Source organism: Mus caroli, chromosome 15, assembly GCF_900094665.2.
Source record: "Mus caroli chromosome 15, CAROLI_EIJ_v1.1, whole genome shotgun sequence".
In the NCBI taxonomy this organism is placed as follows: domain Eukaryota; kingdom Metazoa; phylum Chordata; class Mammalia; order Rodentia; family Muridae; genus Mus; species Mus caroli.
Window position 1 is genome coordinate 15,057,549 of NC_034584.1, and position 20,807 is coordinate 15,078,355.

General features: G+C 35.0%; 1 protein-coding gene across 4 annotated transcripts in view; it reads left to right on the forward strand.

Annotated features, from left to right (window-relative positions):
- Positions 1–12,474, forward strand: part of Cdh10 (cadherin 10) — a 191,288-nt gene extending 178,814 nt beyond the window's left edge. For 3 of the 4 annotated variants that reach the window (XM_021182917.2, XM_021182916.2, XM_029470098.1), the window contains exons 10-12: positions 5,747–5,855; positions 9,020–9,271; positions 11,432–12,474. In XM_021182917.2, the coding sequence (XP_021038576.1) occupies positions 5,747–5,855; positions 9,020–9,271; positions 11,432–11,922 (852 nt within the window). In that variant the 3' untranslated portion in view covers positions 11,923–12,474. The remainder of the gene's footprint in view (positions 1–5,746; positions 5,856–9,019; positions 9,272–11,431) is intronic. The other variant, XM_021182918.2, reaches the window with a different exon arrangement.
- Positions 12,475–20,807: the final 8,333 nt, after the last annotated feature.

Sequence of the window (20,807 nt, forward strand, 5' to 3'; positions counted from 1 at the left end):
TATTGGGGCATATAAAGTTTGCAAGTCCAATGGGCCTCTCTTTCCATTGATGGCCGACTAGGCCATCTTTCAATACATATGCAGCTAGAGACAAGAGCTCCGGGGTTCTGGTTAGTACATCATGTTGTTCCAACAATAGGGTTGCAGATCTAACTTTCTTCTTAATAAAGCAGTGTCTACCATAAAAGTACCATTCCAAATAGTCCTTGGCCAAGCCAGCGCAGCATGATTTACGTTAAAATCATTGCTGTAAGTGATAAATTATCCACGTTGCTACTACTACATGCACTGCTCACTCCATGACTATTCAATTTTGTTTTTAAAGAGATATCGTTTAAACAGTTGAGTCATAAACACTGATGTATTGATGTGTTCAAAATATTCAAAATAAGAAAGGCTGCACATTTTCTTCTGCTTTCTCTTACTCACTGTAGCTATTCCTCTGTTTCAAGACTTTTTGAATGGTTGAAAATAATTAATGAAGAAATATAATCAAAAATTTGTCTTACAATGTATTTGCCCAGTCTTAACCACCTTAATATTAAGAATATGACTCATTCTTTTCTCGCTGCCCACATGTGCAGATATGTTCGTATGGACAGTTTTTGTTCAGCTGCCCACATGTGCAGATATGTTCGTATGGACAGTTCTTGTTCAGCTGCCCACATGTGCAGATATGTTCGTATGGACAGTTTTTCTTCAGATTAGTTTGTTTTCATGTGACTGCATAAAAGTTGTTTTGTTTAAACAAAATTTATATATATGAATATTGAAATCAATAGTGGTCTTTTATGACAAGTGTCAGTATTCCAAAAAGTTGGGAGACTGAGACTGGGGCATCATGAGTTCAAAGTTTTCCTACCTACGTACATAGTGTACTGGAGGACAGTTTGGGCTACATATTTTTTCTCAAAAGGCAAAAATCATGGTGGAAATGAGAGGTCTATGGATTTGGGACTGGAAGTCATGACATTTAAATGAGCAAAGACAGAGTGGTTATTCTTTTGAGTTCCTCACTAAGCCTTGAACACTTGGACTTCTGAGCATGTTTGCATTATTTTTGAGTACCTTAATCCAGACAGTAGCCCTATAATTTATGTGTTCTTTAAGTAACACTTAGATCTACAGCATGGGGTATAATTCTGCTCATTTGGTGTGTGGACAAAAGGGTAAGTCAGAAATAAAACTGTGTGCCAGTACATTTTCCTTTGCATCCCTTGCCTTTGGTATTGTGAGTTCCTTGATTTAAGGAAGGGGCATTTTATGTAGAAAGGGTGAAACTTGCCCACTTATAGTTAGTTAACTGTCTTCTTGTTTGCCTAAATTGGGCTATTTAGCTCATACCCCACACCTCAGAAATGATAGTCTTCAGAAGTGGGAAAATTAAGTTGACTCTTCCTGTATCGATTTCCCTTACTCATGTCCACTTCTTCAGTTGATGATTATATTTTCATGTCAAAGGGCACAAAGTGGCATGTACATCTCAGAGAGTCTTTTTGAAGGATCTCCCACAGAGAGTGGGGCTTAGGTTTACTCCTCAATACCTAAGGATGTTATTAAACCAATTTATCAAATGACATAACACATTAAGTCAATAGGTAGCTAAGGGTTTATCAGACCCAAAATATCCAACACATACTTTCAAGAGAACAGTATTCAAGTCCATTTCTAAACACCAGGAATCATGTGTTTGACAAGAATGAAGCAAAATGTTCACCAAAAATACTAATTTTCTCTCAGAAAAAGTTAACTATTTTAGATGTAGTAAAGGCTTTCTTTTCTCCGTGCTTCAAACAACCCACGAACATTTTACTCTTGCTTCATTATATTAGTGTCCTAGGTTTTTACTGCTTTGAACAGACACTGTGACCAAGGCAAGTCTTTTAAGGGACAACATTTAGGTGGGGCTGTCTTACAGGTTCAGAGGTTCAGTCCATTATCATCAAAGTGGGAGCAGGGCAGCATGTAGGCAGGCACAGTACAGGAGGAGCTGAAAGTTCTACATCTTCATATGAAGGCTGCTAGTGGAAGATTGACTTCCACACTACTAGGATGAGGGTCTTAAAGTCTACACCCACAGTGACTCACTCTGACAAAGCCACACTTACTCCAACAGTGCCACTTCCAGGGCAACCATATACAAACCATCACAATTAGGATCACTGAAATAGCCTTGAAGTTGCAGGAGACTGTGAAAGTACAAGTCAACTTTGCTACTGAGAAAGGACCAACCTGTATGTTCTCCATCACGTACACATATCCAAGAGCATTATATTTTGTTTGTATATTTCCTTTTCTAGCATTAAAATGAAATAAAATAGTGCTTCATGATCCAGAGGAAATCTTATTTTTACTTGCGTAATGAGCATGAGTTCTAGAACGATAGAGACAAAGCTATGTGCCGTTTTATTTGTTGTCCCTTTAATACGAGCATATTCCCCTTTCTATATCACTGAGTTTTTAAAAAGTGCTTCAGTTAACAACTGATAATTAATGCCTTGGTGCTACAATCCTTAATCAATGTACATATTTCATTTGCAGATATCAGGTATATCTTATAATTTCCCGCACTCATGTAAAGAGGTGGACATTGGTCCTTAAAAATATATTAGCTTGTTCTAGACTGGAATGGTAATTTGGAATAACAGCTACAAGTGTTATTTTGAGACCTTGTGATTTTTCTTTAAAGGGTCATTTGCTCTCCTTTCCCATTGCTACTAAATAGTTTTTAGCATCTCTCTGTATTAACATTAATTTTAGTGACTGAGAAATGTCCTCTGGTCAGTCTCTGTTATTTCATTTATATCTTTTTTTTTTGTCTTCTTCAATATAGTAATGAATCACTGTTATAAAAGGAAAATTCAAAGCATGGTTAAAAGAAGAAGAGTTAGGGGAGAAGAAACAGATAAATTACAAACTTTTAAGGAGCCACCTTCCAAATTCCATTCTTTCTACCTTTCTGAATGCATTCATGTATCTGTACTCTTTGATTCCATTATAATTTGTTTCCCTTTATTATTATCATAATAAATATTTAGTCAACCATGATTTAATACTGTTTTAAAATAATTTCAACATTCAAGTGATTATACTTGTTCATTATTTTTAGAAAGTACTATGTTGCTTTGTATGGTTTAATTAAATTTCGTGAATGGCTCTGAAATAAATAATTTGGAGTATAATAAGTAGGCTATTTTTACTGCTATTGCTATAACATGTTTTGAAAGGAAAGTAATTTAATATAATGTGATAATAATTTGTTCAGCGTCAAATTATCTTACATAATGTTTTAAGCTTGAAATTCCTTGTTAAATCAACAAAAACTCAGGAAAATATTTTAGCCAAATATGCATATAATGATAAACTAAAGCTTTAATTTTAATTAAGAATAAGTTTGAATGTTTCTACAAGCTTCAATAAGTATAGGTTTCTAATGTTATTTTAAATTTAATTTTTTTTAAAAATTTTTATTAGGTATTTTCTCATTTACATTTACATTGCTATCCCAGAAGTCCCCCATAGCCTCCCCACCACTCCCCTACCCAACCACTCCCACTTCTTGGCCCTGGCGTTCCCATGTACTGAGGCATATAAAGTTTGCATGAACAATGGGCCTCTCTTTCCACATATGCAGCTAGAGTCAAGAGCTCTGAGCAGTACTGGTTAGTTCATATTGTTGTTCCACCTATAGGGTTGCAGATCCCTTTAGCTCCTTGGGTACTTTCTCTAGCTCCTCCACTGGGGGTCCTGTGATCCATCCAATAGCTGACTGTGAGCATCCACTTCTGTGTTTGCTAGGCCCCAGCATGGTCTCACGAGAGACAGCTATATCCGGGTCCTTTTAGCAAAATCTTGTTTGTGTATTCAATGGTGTTAGCGTTTGGAGACTGATTATGGGATAGATCCCTGGATGTGGCAGTCTCTAGATTGTCCATTCTTTTGTCTCAGCTCCAAACTTTGTCTCTGTAACTCCTTCCATGGGTGTTTGTTCCCAATTCTAAGAAGGGGCAAAGTGTTCACACTTTGGTCTTCGTTCTTTTTGAGTTTCATGTGTTTCCCAAATTTTATCTTATATCTTGGTATACTAAGTTTCTGGGCTAATATCCACTTATCCATGAGTACATATCATGTGAGTTCTTTTGTGATTGGGTTACCTGACTCAAGATGATGCCCTCCAGGTCCATCGATTTGCCTAGGAATTTCATAAATTCATTCTTTTTAATAGCTGAGTATTACTCAATTGTGTAAATGTACCACATTTTTTGTATCCATTCCTGTGTTGAGGGGCATCTGGGTTCTCTCCAGCTTCTGGCTATTATAAATANGGCTGCTATGAACATAGTGGAGCATGTGTCTTTCTTACCAGTTGGAACATCTTCTGGATATATGCCCAGGAGAGGTACTGCGGGATCCTCCTGTAGTACTATGTTCAGTTTTCTGAGGAACTGCCAGACTGATTTCCAGAGTGGTTGTCCAAGCATGCAATCCCACATGGAGGAGTGTTCCTCTTTCTCCACATCCTCATCAGCATCTGCTGTCACCTGAATTTTTGATCTTAGCCATTCTGACTGGTGTGAGATGGGATCTCAGGGTTGTTTTGATTTGCATTTCCCTGATGATTAAGGAACCTGAACATTTTTTTTCAGGTGTTTCTCAGCCATTCGGTATTCCTCAGTTGAGAATTCTTTGTTTAGCTGTGATCCCCATTTTTAATGGGGTTATTTGATTTTCTGGAGCCCACCTTCTTGAGTTCTTTATATATATATTGGATGTTAATCTCCTATATGATTTAGGATAGGTAAAGATTCTTTCCCAATCTTTTGGTGGCCTTTTTTGTCTTATTGACAGTGTCTTTTGCCTTATTGAAGCTTTGCAATTTTATGAGGTCCTTTTTGTCAATTCTCGATCTTATAGCACAAGCCATTGCTGTTCTATTCAGGAATTTTTCCCCTGTACCCATCTCTTCGAGGCTTTTCCCCACTTTCCCAAATATAAGTTTCAGTGTCTCTGGTTTTATGTGGAGTTCCTTAATCCACTTAGATTTGACCTTAGTACAAGGAGATAGGAATGGACCAATTTGCATTCCTATACATGATAACCAACAGTTGTGCCAGCACCCTTTGTTGAAAATGCTGTGTTTTCTCCACTGGATGGTTTTAGCTCCCTTTTCAAAGATCAAGTGACCATAGGTGTGTGGGTTCATTTCTGGGTCTTCAGTTCTATTCCATTTGTCTACTTGTCTATTGCTATACATGTACCATGCAGATTTTATCACAATTGCTCTGTAGTACAGCTTTAAGTCAGGCATGGTGATTCCACCAGAGGTTCTTTTATCCTTGAGAAGAGTTTTTGCTATCCTAGGTTTTTTGTTATTCCAGATGAATTTCTTAAATCATGATGCATATAAATGAAAAAGAAGTAAGGTGACCTAAGAATATGTACATGCCTGTGCTTGATCCATTGTCACATGTGTAGTGAAAACATAATGAATGTGATGCGTGATGTCCATAGCAAGATAGGGCACTATGTTTTCAACTTGAAGTACAGAGAAGTTCTCTTCTATTTATTGTATTTGTTCAATTTAAAATGTGTATATGAGTACACGCCTGTGTGTTCATGCATGTATTCTTAAATATAACCTATTCAGGCATTATAATGGTACTTTTATGTATGTTTTCAAAATGGCATCTATGATCCCTATTCTATTCACAGACATGAGATGATTGTAATGTTTTCTTTCCCGCAGCTGATACAGACCATAAGTGCAGTTGACAAAGATGACCCCTTAGGTGGACAGAAGTTTTTCTTCAGTTTGGCTGCTGTGAATCCGAACTTTACAGTACAAGATAATGAAGGTCATTTTTATACTGTTTTCATACAAAATATTAAAAATAGGAATTATTGCAACATATAATTTCATTTATTTATCCTATGTGTGAACTTAATGACGTAGAGTTAAAAAACTCTTCATGTCCATATTTAGTAATGCATTATGATAATACCTTTCTTGAGCTTATTTGCTCCTTTAAATTTTAATTAATAAAATAAATTATAAAACTATAGGAGTTCAAGGAAAGTTGAATATTGAAATGATTAGAAAGGCTACAAATAATAAGTTAATACTGTAAACATGATAAGACATGAATAGCTGAAGGAAGTAAAGATTATGTGCATATCTATCATACAAAATTTAAAGGGACATAATAGTATCCTAAACAGGCACAGTATCGGGAAAAAGCATTTGCACATTTCTTGTTGCAGCAGCAAGAATGCTATTGTCTTTTGTAAAATACAAATTTCATATCTCTGAAATTATTTCTTTTTTGTTCTCATAAAAGGCATAAAGCATTTTAGATACACATTGTGAAAACAGCTATGATTTTTAAAATGTTGACAAATGTGTGTCACGAGAACTATGAGACTCTAGACTAGGGTTTGTGTGCCATTAGAATTTGTCTATATTTAATACATTTCGTGGCAAATAATGACCTCAGCTTCTGATGCTAAAAGATATATTTGCCTTACTGTGGCTGCAGATGTATTTTATATAAATCTCATAAGCACATTAGCCAATATACATTACTTTCTTCAGTGTTTGAAATGTATTAGCAAAGTTAGTTGACTATATTCCCTCCAGGATGTTTCCAAAGTGCCATAAAACAACTAAAAACCTTGTACCATTTACATCATGCTATCTACTCACCAAGCGATTTCATCCAGTAGAACACTCACATAACAAATAAGTGAGTCAAAGAGAAATTATCCTTCTGAGACACGTTTCACTAAATCTTAAGATTTGAAATGGCCATGTTTTCTGTCACCCTAGACACGTAAAGTAATTGGATTAGAAAAGTATAACATGGACTTGGCAGTTAATATACACAGTGCTGCACTGTTTCTGAATTTCAGATGAACAACATCCAGTATAATTTCAATTTGCTGAACTTGGTAACCTAAACATAGGTTTTAGATTAGTCTGTATTGAATCCTCAGTACTGATCTGACAATACTTATTTCTGAGTTTATTTAGTTTAGATTCATTTCCTATGAGGCTGAGAACTAGATATTCAAAAGACAGATAGGTTAGAATTGGTGCTATCATAGTGCAGCCTTTCAAATGTCCTGGAGAAACCATTTAAGACTCACCTCGGTTGACTTTTAACATAGATTATCATTTTGTTATATTAAAAAGAATTCACAATTCTCTATAATTTACTTAAAGGGATAAAGTTAAACAAATAACAACCTAAAGCGCTCACTGAATAGCATTCCATTAAATTTGGTGAAAAATCTGATTTAATTTTATGTACGTTACTGTTTTATGTTATTGGGTAAAGATTTAAAAAGTTGTGATTATACAGGAATCAATTAAAAGATACAGCTTTTGTGATGTTTGCCCTTGCTTGTCCATAAGTTCATGTTATATATCTGAATTATAATGATACCAATCCTTTTTGAAAAGTGGGTTATTTCTGTGGTAAGCCAAATAATATTTATCACAATTTAAAAATACTCTTTCGGGCCGGGTGGTGGTGGTGCACATCTTTAATCTCAGCACTTGGGAGGCAGAGGCAGGCGGATTTCTGAGTTTGAGGCCAGACTGGTCTACAAAGTGAGTTCCAGGACAGCCAGGGCTATAAAGAGAAACCCTGTCTCAAAAAAAAAACAAAACCAACAACAACAAAAATACTGTTTCATAAAACTAAGAATCATAGAGATATTTTTTAAAAAATGACTGGTTCATAAATATGGCAAAAATATTGCAAAAATAAGATTCAAGAGGTTAAAAGGCAAGATACCTAGACAAGATACTAGAACTGCAAACTACAATCTGAGATATTAATGCTTGAGAAGTCCATTTTTGAATTTGCTCAGATGTTTCTAATATTTTAAAGATCTGCTTTCCTAAGATAGTTAACATCTTTCTAATCATATATATATATATATATATATATATATATATATATATATATATTCAGCTACTGATCCAGGATATGACTGTTATTTTCTTTTCTGTCCTGTTTGTTTTACTTAATAACTGACTGACTCCTGTTTCTATACTGGCCATATAGACAGTCTTTTGAAAATCAAGACTGCATTCATCTGACAATAAAACAAGATAGAAAGTAACATACTCCAAGGTCTTTAAATATTGGTTATTTGAGTCTAGAATAAACTACTTCTACCTTTATCTGTAGTTCATATTGAAAACAGGGTAACTTATCTGAATAGGGAAACTGATCTTCACCAGCAGCATAGTAATTAATTCTATGGTTGACTTTATTGAAACAATACATATTTTGAAATGCTATGTTACTCCCCAACAGTCATAGGAAGCTTTCCATTAGTAACACACATAATATATATGTTTATATATTTTTTCTCATATTTTCGTTTTAGCAAGTGGAAGCATTGTTGAGAAATATTTGCTAACCTTTGAGTATACATTAGAATCTTAATGGGTTTAGATAACTTTATTGATTTATGTGCTTAAATGATCGTATTTTCTTCATAATTGTTGGATTTAAGCATATTTTAATGTGAAATTACACACTCAGATATGTGTGAATTTAAACAATTTAAGTGATTATTTTCTTTGATAAAAGCTTGCTTTTTAAAACCTCTAGAGTATTTATCATCTGTACAGATTTCATAAATGAATTAGTATATTTACCATTATGTAATATTCATTTGAAACCCAACCAATAATGGAGTCTGAGTACGGGCCTGCATTTCTATAACAGCAGTGTTCAGCAGCCTGACCAGACAAACTGATCTTAGTCAATTCCAGCCAGTGCTACACAGCAAGATCCTTACCTCCAAATTAATATATAGCAATGCATAGTGCTACATTCTTCATATTATCTAGTATACCTTGCCTAGTTTGAATTGCATTATGAAGATTGAATAGAAAAATTCATAGTTAACCTAATCTGATAATTCATTTTATTTAAAAATCACAGTTAACACTGAAACAAACTGCTATAAATTATTTTGCCATGCTTTCTAATTTTTTTAGACAACACTGCTAGAATTTTAACCAGAAAGAATGGCTTCAACCGTCATGAAATAAGCACCTATCTACTGCCAGTGGTGATATCTGATAACGACTACCCAATTCAGAGCAGCACGGGCACCTTGACGATCCGTGTGTGCGCCTGTGACAGTCAAGGCAACATGCAGTCCTGCAGTGCTGAAGCCCTGCTCCTCCCCGCTGGCCTCAGCACTGGCGCCTTGATCGCCATTCTCCTCTGCATCATTATTCTGCTGGGTAAGGAGGGTGGAAGGAAGGGGATGATCTTCCCAGATGACTAATTCAATCTGTAATTGAATAGGGAATGTTACCGTCAAAACACACCACCTCTCAACTAATGTAAAGTTCACAGATTCATGGTAGTTACCTGGGACATACTAGCAACATTGAAACATTTTTTTTTTGTCTAGTCATAATATATACCCACTGGAGTCATTCTTATTTATCTGTGGGAATTAAGTGAAAATACACAGCAAATACATATTTCTTGACAGTGTATTAAGTAAAGTTAAAGCAGTAATGGTAATAAACTGAGCACACTCGAGAGAAAAGGTCTGTGCCCAGTAGAAGATAGCCAACAGAAAAAGAACCAGTGGGGTCTTTTAAGTTTTTGTCTCTTAATGGTTGATCAGGCTTTTGGTTTTAGTTTTTAACCTTACAGGTCTTTTCCTTATATCTTATGGTTTCCTTTGTTTGTTTGTTTGTTTGTTTTTAATGTGTATACATTCTTTGCACATATATTCTTGTGTGCACATTTATGTGTCTGAGTCTTTGTGTGTTGTGTGTTTCATGTGCTTTTTCTCCCCCCCCCCTTTTTTTTAATGGTTTGCTTGTGCAGTCTGTTCTGTTCTATCTTATTTTATTATTATTTAGAAGCCTGTTTTCTAAAGCAAGAGAAAGGGTATGGATTTGGGTGGGTGAGAACAATTTTGAAAAATATGGGGGAGGAAAAACCATCCATATAATATACTCTATGAAAAAGTATTCTCAAAGGGGGGAGGAAACCAAAAACAAAGTGTTAATAGCAAGTTTTTATTAAGTTGTTATTAAGTATTTATCAGTGTACCAAACACTTCCACAAGTTTTTTTGTCAATTTGTTTGTTTGTTTGTTTTTTAAAGTACACAAACTGTTGAAATTTACTGTCCTAACTCACAATTGATTCTAAAGTCAGAAGTACTGTCCACATCTTTCAAGGCCAGGCAGCCAGCATGCGTCGTTGCTCTGTTCTCTAGAGAAATTTGCAGGCTGCCCTCATCGGTTTGTTTGTTTTTTTTTTTTTTTTTTTCTGCTAATGAGTGCAGGGAGGGCTTCCGCTAACATTTTCACTGAAATCTGGTCCAACAGCCATTTCCCTGATTGAACTGGCCACAAGGATTGCACCTTGATTTTATAACCCAGAGTAGATTGCTTTTTAACTGATCTTGAAGTGAACATAACATATTTATTCTCTGCTGAGTCCTGTTCGCCCTATTGAGTATAGTTAAAAGATACTGTAGCTTTATTTCCGAAGCATTGAAATTAGCCTGGACTGCAGCTGGCTTTACAGGTTCCATTATCTTCTATATTGGAAGCTTTTACTGAACAAATTCATTTCCTGGACAGTGTGCAGCCTAAGGTTGACCATCTTTACATCATGCATTGTTGTGTTGTGTGAGAATATCTAAGGAAGCTCATCTCAAAATCTGAAATACAAACAAAAACAATCAAAGCATTTAATGACAATATAAATGAGCAGACAACAAAGTACACTTTGAATAATAGTGATTTCTACTTGGTTAAAACACGCTTTTTCTAGACAGAGATGAATTCACATCTGTTTGAAGGCTTTCAACAAAGTAAGTAAAAAGCTTTGTACTTCCATCCGCAATGCTGTGGGACAGAAGTTATTATTCTAAATTTTGTGATAAGCATCATTTTTGATTATGTGTAAGGATGCAGTGGAACATGTGGACATATTGTAGCTTTCAATTTGACTAATTTTTTTTTGTGTGTGTGTGTGTTAGAACTTTGGTGCCTGGGATTGAGCCTAGGACCTTGACAATGTTCTACCACAGAATGACTGGAAGATATTCCTTTCATATACATTTAGTATTTAATGCACAAGGTTAATATTTTCTATATTGCCAGGAACATACTTTAAGTAGTTCTTAGGAAAAGAAGTGAAGACTAGACATTGCAGTTAAGCAGTACTCTACTTTGTTGTAGAACTAAATCAGAAACACCATACTAGCCAATCTGGCTAAATCCTGCTAGTCTTCTTTAGAAAAATACAAAATTAATCTCAAATTCTGGCTTTCCATGCAAGGTATAAACACTTTGTGCCTGTTACGCACTTGTGCTCTGGATTGGACGTTTGGGAAGGAAGTTCTAACACATCTTTTTGTCTTTGTTCAAGTTATAGTAGTCCTCTTTGCAGCCCTCAAAAGGCAACGTAAGAAAGAGCCTCTGATTCTATCCAAGGAGGACATCAGAGACAACATCGTGAGCTATAACGACGAAGGTGGTGGAGAGGAGGACACCCAGGCCTTTGATATTGGAACCCTGAGGAATCCTGCAGCTATCGAGGAGAAAAAGCTCCGGCGAGATATAATTCCTGAAACGTTATTTATACCCCGGAGGACTCCTACTGCCCCAGATAACACCGATGTCCGGGATTTCATTAACGAGCGACTCAAAGAGCATGACCTGGACCCCACTGCGCCTCCCTACGACTCACTGGCTACCTACGCCTACGAAGGAAACGACTCCGTGGCCGAATCTCTGAGCTCTTTAGAATCAGGTACCACTGAAGGAGACCAAAACTATGATTACCTCCGAGAATGGGGACCTCGGTTCAATAAACTAGCAGAAATGTACGGAGGTGGCGAGAGCGACAAAGACGCTTAGCCTGGCGCTTGCGTTATGTTCAACGAGATAAAGTTAACTTTGCGGACACTGTCTCCACTTCACAATATTTGATATTCAGGAGAAAAATTTTTCCTGCCACTCAGCACAAGTTTCCCACTTATTTCTTAATTTGTTCATTAATGATATTAATTCTTTCCTGTAGGATGTCTCATGGAATATATACGACATTTTATTTAATCACTTCCAAGAGCCAAAGCTATGGAAATTCAATGTTGTCCATCTTAGTAAATAAAAGAGACCTGAGCAGGATAGTTCTCCCTTAAGCAACCTCACAAACAAGCCGCTTCTGTTAGATACACGTCTTGCTCTTGCAAATGAAGCTTTGAAAAGACGAAGAAAACACTTAAGATGTATCCTGTTCTGTACATTAAGTTTAAAGAAAAAAATGTACATGTGGTGTTAGTTGGTGTGATATGCAGCCTGGTATACAAGCATTTGTGCAATTTCATTTCATCAAATTCTATCTGCTAATGTTTTATATTTATATTTTTGTATTTATTTTTTAAAAAAATAAACCAGTTTTTACAACTACTTTGTCTCTAGCTTCTCTTTTCCTTAGGAGCTAATTCTTTCTCCATAAATTATCTTCTTACCAAATCGAATTTAATACACCTGAGAAGAAGAAGAAAAAAAATCACATTCTAAGCAATGTTGAAAGCCCTGACCAAAATGATATGACAGGTAAGCGCTGCTCTTCTGCAATACATTCTTACACCATAATATATGCAAACTTCTTCCTACTGAAAGCATCTGTTAAATTATAAACCACTTAACATTTATCATCTGAAAATTTGACAGGAATGGTGCTCTAACCCCTGAGCGGCAGAATCAACCACACTCAGCTTTAAATCATTGCTGCTCTCGATTCTTGTGCTAAATACATTGGTGGTACAGCAGTTTTGTCTCGTTCATATTTGCTAAGACAGTGTCTGGAAAAATAAAACCTTTCTCTCATTGTTTTTTTTTTGTTTTTGTTTTTGTTGTTGTTGTTGAATGACATATTTGCTCTTGAAGTTTATAGGCAGTATGAGTTCAGACTGTTCTCAGGCTGAAATAATCAGTGACTGGCATTATTTTTACCTCCCATGGTGACTTTGAAAATTCCTAGTAATGACAGTAATAACACAGAATATTCCATTAAAGATGCAGCTTCCTACCCCACTTATGTCAGCTCTCAGAGATGCATCACACATTGTTGTAACATTGGTGGGTGTGTGTGTGCATGTGTGTGTGTGTGTGTGTGTGTGTGTGTGTAAAAAGAATAATAGAGAGCAAAACAAGTTAAATTACAAACTTTAAAGTGTTGGTAGTCGATCATCAAGTGTTCCTGAGAATCCTAGAGGTGGGAACAATACTGTTCTTAATTGTTCAAGTTCTACTCCTGATTTATTTGTAAATGGAATACTTCAGTAGTAGATACATAACTCACAATCTCTGCTGAATGTGTTGTAAACAATACCAAAGATTCATGTGCTAAGTAGTGAAAATGCTCTATGATCTGAATCGGTCTGTGTGCTATGTTAATATATCCCTATTGCAGAATTAGTTCTTTCAATCTATGGTGGTTTTTTTCCCCCTAACTTCAAAGCTGAAGGGCCCACACCACTCTACCAACAAATACTTCAGTTTGTATAATAGTCTGATTATGAAAAAGAGACAACCCATGAGGCCCAATTAAAATCACAGCCAAGTAGTGCTAAGAACATATCAGGCTGAATATTAACACTNAATATGACAGAACTCACTAATGTATATCATAAGCTGGCTTTCAAANGAAACTAAGTTAAGAAATGGAACTTTCTCCTTTATACTGAATTCAAATGAGGAACGTGCTGTTTCCTGGGGAGATCAATCATTAAAAATGGNATAAGATGACAAGGAAAAAGGAAAACAAAGGCCACAGAACATTCCAAATTGGACATAATTTAAAATACAATATTTGTTAGAATTATTTCTACCTTTTCACACAAGTAGCTTCTTGAGTCAATATTAGATGTCAATAAAGTAATGCTCATGTCTATACTGTAATTCTTATGTGGAGACTTTTAATTATCTTTCAGAAATGTCAAGTGACACTAAATTATTCTGGCATTTACTTAATCATCCATTATTTTAAAAATCGGGAGTTGTGACAATGTTCTCTAGTAGAACAAGAACCAGTTTCAGAAGTGTTCATTGGGACAGATGGGCAGGCTTATTTGTCAACTTTGGGGAAATTGTTTAATAGCAGATACTCCAATATTGTTGTTAATGACAATGGTATGTTAAAGTGATTTTTTTGGTAGCCATGGAATTCAAAACATAGGTTATAAAAAATCTATTTAAAGTCTCTCAGTCACAGTTTGGTATTGTGCTTGCCAGAGAGAATACCCAGGACATCCCTTATTCCAAAATTAGTGTTCTGCGTCAGTGGGGCTACTGTCAAAACATTATAAATGTAACTGAACCAATGCAGGTTTTTCATTTCTTCATTTCTATATAACTTCAACATAAATTGTTTATTGATCATCTATTATATAATATATACAAGGAATGTTTTGAAACCCAGAGATGTAATAAATTAAATATAATTCTTCTATCCATAAGTGTGTATTTATTTTACTTACAAGTTAAGAGATGGCAAAGCTATGCTGTAATGAAGAACACTGAGTTTATAATAAAATATATAGCTCTTAAAATTAACTCTTCTAAGGTGAAAATTATTCTGTTCTTTTTTTTCTATGATTTATGTAATCAGTTATTTTCACTTGGCCTCTAAACTTTGGATTATTAGAAATGCTACCCAAGTATCATTTCTACTTGCAGCAATGTATCAAAGGTCATGCAACTACAATTAATGGTCTTAGATTGAAATTGCTGATTTTCTGTCTTCCTCTCTTTCTCCTCGCTCAAACACACATGCACACACACACACACACACACACACACACACACACAGATACTCAAACACAAAACCATGCACATATGAAGTGACATAACTACAAACATAGTGAGCATGTAATGGTATGTTTATCCACATATACTATAACTGATTTAATATCTAGGGTCCTTCAAAACAGAAGATGCTAATATTTAAACTCTATATCTTAACGTCAATATATTTATGTAAGTTTCTAAATATATTTTTACATTATGTGTATATGTATGTATTTTAATTATGCCTATGAAAGACTGATTCCATAAAACATCCAACAAAGTCATATATTTTAGAATTTACAGTAAGTAGACACAAAAACTAATACGTATGTATGTCTTTTTCTGTATAATTAATGCATTAAATGATGTTATCTAAATATAACCATGGAACTGATTCACTTCCCATAGTCTCTTTTACATGAAGAGTCCTTGTATCTTCATACAAGAAACAAGAATGGGAGATCACAATATTCACAATCATGTTAGTTGTTAATTAATCGTTATATATCAAGTTTGTTTTAAGAATAAAATAAAACAAAGTTCATGAACTTTCAAATCATCCTGAAAAGGTGGAATACCTAGTGTCCTTTCTCCTGTACTGTCAGATTCAACTATGTTTATATATAAATTCTAATGTGACAACATGTTATATAAAATTAATAGCGAATACAAGTGATAAACATATGGGAGACTATGTTAATTAATGATGCTGGCTTTCTGTCTAACGGTCCTTCAGTTCACAGTATCTAGTCAGTAGTCCTCAGTCACATATTTATCGTTTATCACTACAAAATTACCTTATTGTAAAATACATTTGCCCAAAACAATATTGGTCTTATTGAATACTGTCATCCTTCTTACCAGCGTCTGCTGCAGTTCTCCCAACTGGCCAGCTCACCAGTATTAATTAACTCCATCACATATTTGTTACAAATTTAGAGATCATCTTTGATCACTACATTAAGTTACTAAGCATTTTAATATCCCCCACAAGATGCGTTCTGAGTGGAGTCACAGGGTTCTGCCTAATAAGGACACACCCTTCCTGCCGCTGACCTCATAACTTCCTCTATGATAGCAACTAAGGAAATTGTCTCAAAAGCTCTCGCCTCTTCATACATACTATCCAGCACCAACTCTCTACCCACGGCTCTGGTTTCAGTCATTCCCTTTCTAAACTTAAAGGGAAATACAAAAGGCTATATTACTTTATTTTTTTAATCTCCCCTAAAAACACCCTAACTTGAAGTGTACTTCTACACTGCTATTAAGATTAACATATCACCCAACCCAAAGACCCTAAACCTCATTGTAAAATTAGTTACATCTATGTTTTCTTCCTCATTACGATGACAAATTTTATTGCTATTTTAATGCTTGCGATCCCATAAATTCTGCTGGAGGTTCTCTGGAAATTCTAAAGAAGGCTGCTCTTTAATAAAAATAACATATACATAACACATCAAGAAAAATGTCATGCACTTCTCCACCGAACATACAGGCCTGCTGCACCTGCCATCTGCTTCCCTGCTACTTGGCAGTGGTGCTTCCCTAGAGATGTTCATTTCCTGTCCTTGTGATTCTTTACGATCTAACATTTGATTTTCTTTTTCTTAATGGAAAAATGTATTCAATATAACTTTTCTACATTTTCCTTCTCCACCACATCTTGCCACATCATCTCCAACATCCTACTCCTCCAATTGTGTTCTATTTTCCTCCTTATTTCTTTCAAAACAAGTAAAAACAAACATACAAAAACGAGAAACATTCAAAAATCATGCCACTTGAAAGTGTCCTATCTAGTGTGATCTTGCATGGTATTGAATATATCAGCTCTGATCATTTGACTTGGTCTAATAAACAAAATTCTACATCTCAGTACTTGGTTCTCTTCTCCAAAGCAACAGCTGCTTCCTCTATTGCTGGAAGAAGTTATCTCCCTAACTTTAGGCTTTCGTTTTATCAAATTATCCAGTTACCAAGGTCAGAAAAATGTTTCTCACTGAGTTTCCTATGTAAGTGGTTTTTCTAAACTCAATCATGGTTCCTAACTTTAATCACAGTAGATTACAACACTCAATCCAGCATGAGTCTCCATAGCCCTTAACATTCTTTTACCATTTACTAACCATTGCTTCCCTCCATCCTGTGTTGATACTGGCCTCTCCTTCTATCTTACTTGGTTTAAGTTTGGTTCAAGTAAGAATTAATTGACCCCTACTCATTTTTTTAACCTATAGAATTCCTAATGCTATAGGGTGGAGGATTGAACTTGAATGTAATTTCTATTAGATGCCTGCATTTTCTTTTATATTTTATTGACTTTTTTCTATAGGTATTTATTTTCTCATCCAAACAGGATATATGTTTACAAGAAAATGAATGTTATAACCTTTTCCCAAGATATAGAACTGTTTACTTGTATGGATGGTCAATAGACATTTGCCAGACAAATGGAAAAATTATGTTATTATTTCACTTGAAAGTTATTAAGAATGCATATAACATGGCAAAGCTTCATGGACTCCTGTCTCTTCCGACACTGAACCACTCACACTGACAGGAGAAAGCTTAATGAGTCTATTCTTCATATACTAGAAAACATTTGGGATATTATTTTAAGACTATACAATTCAACAGATCTGTAAACCCAGCTACTGAGTCAGGAAGATCACAAGAGCAAAGTCTACAGGGTAAGTTCAGAGTCACTCTGGCAACTATATCTCAAAAGGGGAAAAATAGTAAAATTAACAGTAGAAAATGACTGAGAGTGTAGCCCAGTGGTAGAGTCCTTGCCTAACATTTGAAATGCCTTCTGTTCAGTCTTCAAAACTGCTAAAAAGGGGAGAAGAATAATATATAATAGAGACTTTTTTGTGAAACAAAATAAGGTACAATGATTTTACAGGACACATACAAGTTAAATTGTTTTCTACACAAGTTAAATAGCTTTCTATAAAATAATATCGGAGAAACGTTTACACTCTGTGCAATGATCAGATCAGTGGAAATGCCACTAAAATAACTGCTAAATGGTTACCATTTCACTGAGAGTGTTGGTGGCTTGGAGCCTGTGTCACTGATTTGGGAACTTACTCAAAAATCTTGAAAAGGCTGAATAGTCAGACAGTTGCTTAGGGAAAGTGTGAGGTAAGATCAGGAAGAAATGGGAGGTTGAAATGAAGCCAAGATCTACAGACTTCAACAAAAGCCCCCTTTTCATAGGACAAGGTTTAGCTTTGAAGTAACCTCCACAATTAATTAGTAGTTATTTTCTTCGGACCATAATACTTCATACATTCTATTTTATATACTACTCTGTACAAATTTCACTTACTAACATCATCACAATCCACTCAGATATTGACATTTAAGGAACACCTTCAAATATATATAGGCTAGTCATTTACTTTAGAGAGTCTCTTGATTTTATAAATTCAAAACAAAATTGGGACACAGAGATGACCACATAGATAACAATGAGAAAATATGCTCTGAGCCATTGAGACATTACTTTTAAAAATACTAAAATAGCTGGGCGTGGTGGCGCACGCCTTTAATCCCAGCTCTCGGGAGGCAGAGGCAGGTGGATTTATGAGTTCGAGGCCAGCCTGGTCTACAGAGTGAGTTCAGGACAGTTATGGCTATACAGAGAAACCCTGTCTCGAAAAAAAAAAACAAAGAAAGAAAGAAAGAAAGGAAGGAAGGAAGGAAGGAAGGAAGGAAGGAAGGAAGGAAGGAAGGAAGGAAGGAAGAGAGAAAGGAAGAGAAAGAAACTAAAAAGTAAAAATGAAAAAAACCTTTTTCCAGTACAAGTTTTTCTTCTTGTTATAAGTGGTTCTGATCTAGATCATATATGCGTAATACCAAAATGGACATTCTTTATTAAGCTATTTTAACAGGAAAGGATTAAAGATTTTGGAGACCATATTGGAAACCTGGTAGACTATTTGTGTTTTTTTTTTTTTCCAGCTGTGGAATTATACTGAGTTTGGAACGTGACATTTACAACTCTGCAGGAAGGTAGCAGAGCAACTTCTTCCCCAAATTTATCTGAACAAACCTCCTACACATTGTGAAATATTTAGAAGCAGGCCTGAGATTCTTAGCATGAATTTTGCCTCTTTTTTTTTAATAATAAAAAAGATTGGAGTTGAGTTTTCTTCTCAGCGTGTACAGCCGGCATAACTGTTATAGCTCAGCTTTATTTTCTTTCCTTTTACTACTGATACATTGAAATTTTCTTATTTCATTTCATGTCTAAAACACTGGGTTAGCATGACTAAGGCTCTAGCATATAAAAAGCTAGAGCTAGATAAATCTAGTAATTATATCTACTGACATTTTTTTTCTTTTCAGAATAGGGCTTTAGCTTTACAAATCACTGTGTGAAATTTTCATCTAAATACATGATTACATTTCTTTCTTTCTTTCTTTCTTTTTTTTTTTTTTTGCTTTCAAAGAGTTAATTATTTTATCATCACAATTTGGCTGCATTTGTGATTACTGTGAGCATCCCTAAGGTTGTAGGAGCATTTGGGATTCCAGTGTGTGAACATTACCAAATACTGACAGGTCTATATAATTTGGGTAAAAGAAACTCTGAATTTTCCCTTCAATTTGGTTAAACACTTAAACCTGATAAAACGTTAGTCCTCGTCACACATTGGGCATCTAAATAGCTATTGCATAAATACTTGTTGAGTGACTGATTAATCTTGGCACTCCAATACTCTGTTTTCTAATTTTGGCAGTGTGGAAAATGTCAGGTTCCATACCTTCCCCACCCTCAACCAAAAAGGCAACATGTTTCATTCATATTTGAAAAAGCATATTCTAGAAATGTCACAGCAACCTTTAAAGATGACAGTCTCTGCCTAGGAATTCTTGACAGCAACTATGCACAATTATGCCAGCTATATATCGAAATTTTCTTACATCATTTTACCAAAAGTGATATCCTGAGAAGACAGCATGTAAGGACTGGGTGGAAGGAAGAAAAATCTTGATGCATTCTTTAAATATTTATTTTAATATAGCATAGAAAAAGTGGAGTTCAATTTTAAGTTGTTTAAAAAAGAACTGAGTGGCCTCAAATACTTAAAGTTAAACTTAGGTTTTGAGAGAATTTTCTGTATATTTATAATAGAGTCCAATTTTATATCTCTTTGTATTCAAATTGGATGAGAAATGAAGACAAGCAGAAAGGTACAATCCAAATGTTTTAAAGTATAATGCATAGTCTTAGTGATGAGATATACATCAATGATAGACAGTCTCACCAACATGTGTGCTTAGAAAACTTGCACACAGAATTTTATGACTAATCAACTATACTGAAAGCAACTGAGGATACATAACCGTGGTGGTGGTGGTGGCGGTGGTGGTGGTGGTTATTGTTATGTTATCCGACATTTATTTGCATTCTTTGTTCCAGACTCTGCATTGTGTTTTGTAAAATGACACAAGTAATTGTCACAATAACTCAATATGGTAAATACTATAATGTCCATTTTATAGCAGAGGAAAATATGATAACTGAAAATGAAGTGAAATCGCTTAAAGTCTAAGGACTGTGAAATGGAGTTGGAAGCTAAACTAGTTCTAGGTCTGTAGCTCTTATATCCACAATTACTACTGGGAGACTTTTTAAAAGTCAACCTTTGTCTCTCAAGATGTTATGAACAATGAGTACATTTATGTCAACAGTGATAATATGAAAAGTGACTTTTTTATTTAAAATAGTAGCATATTACCCTTGTAATTGCCAATATCTATAGCGTATTAATTTCTGAATCAGAAGTAACATTAGTAAATATGCATTTACAAATATAGTTAGAAATCTAACATTCTTTTTTCTAATATATTTTTAGCTTAATTTCACGTTTGGAACTGTATCTATAATATTAGATACATTGATACAAACTTGTTTGTTTGTTTGTTTG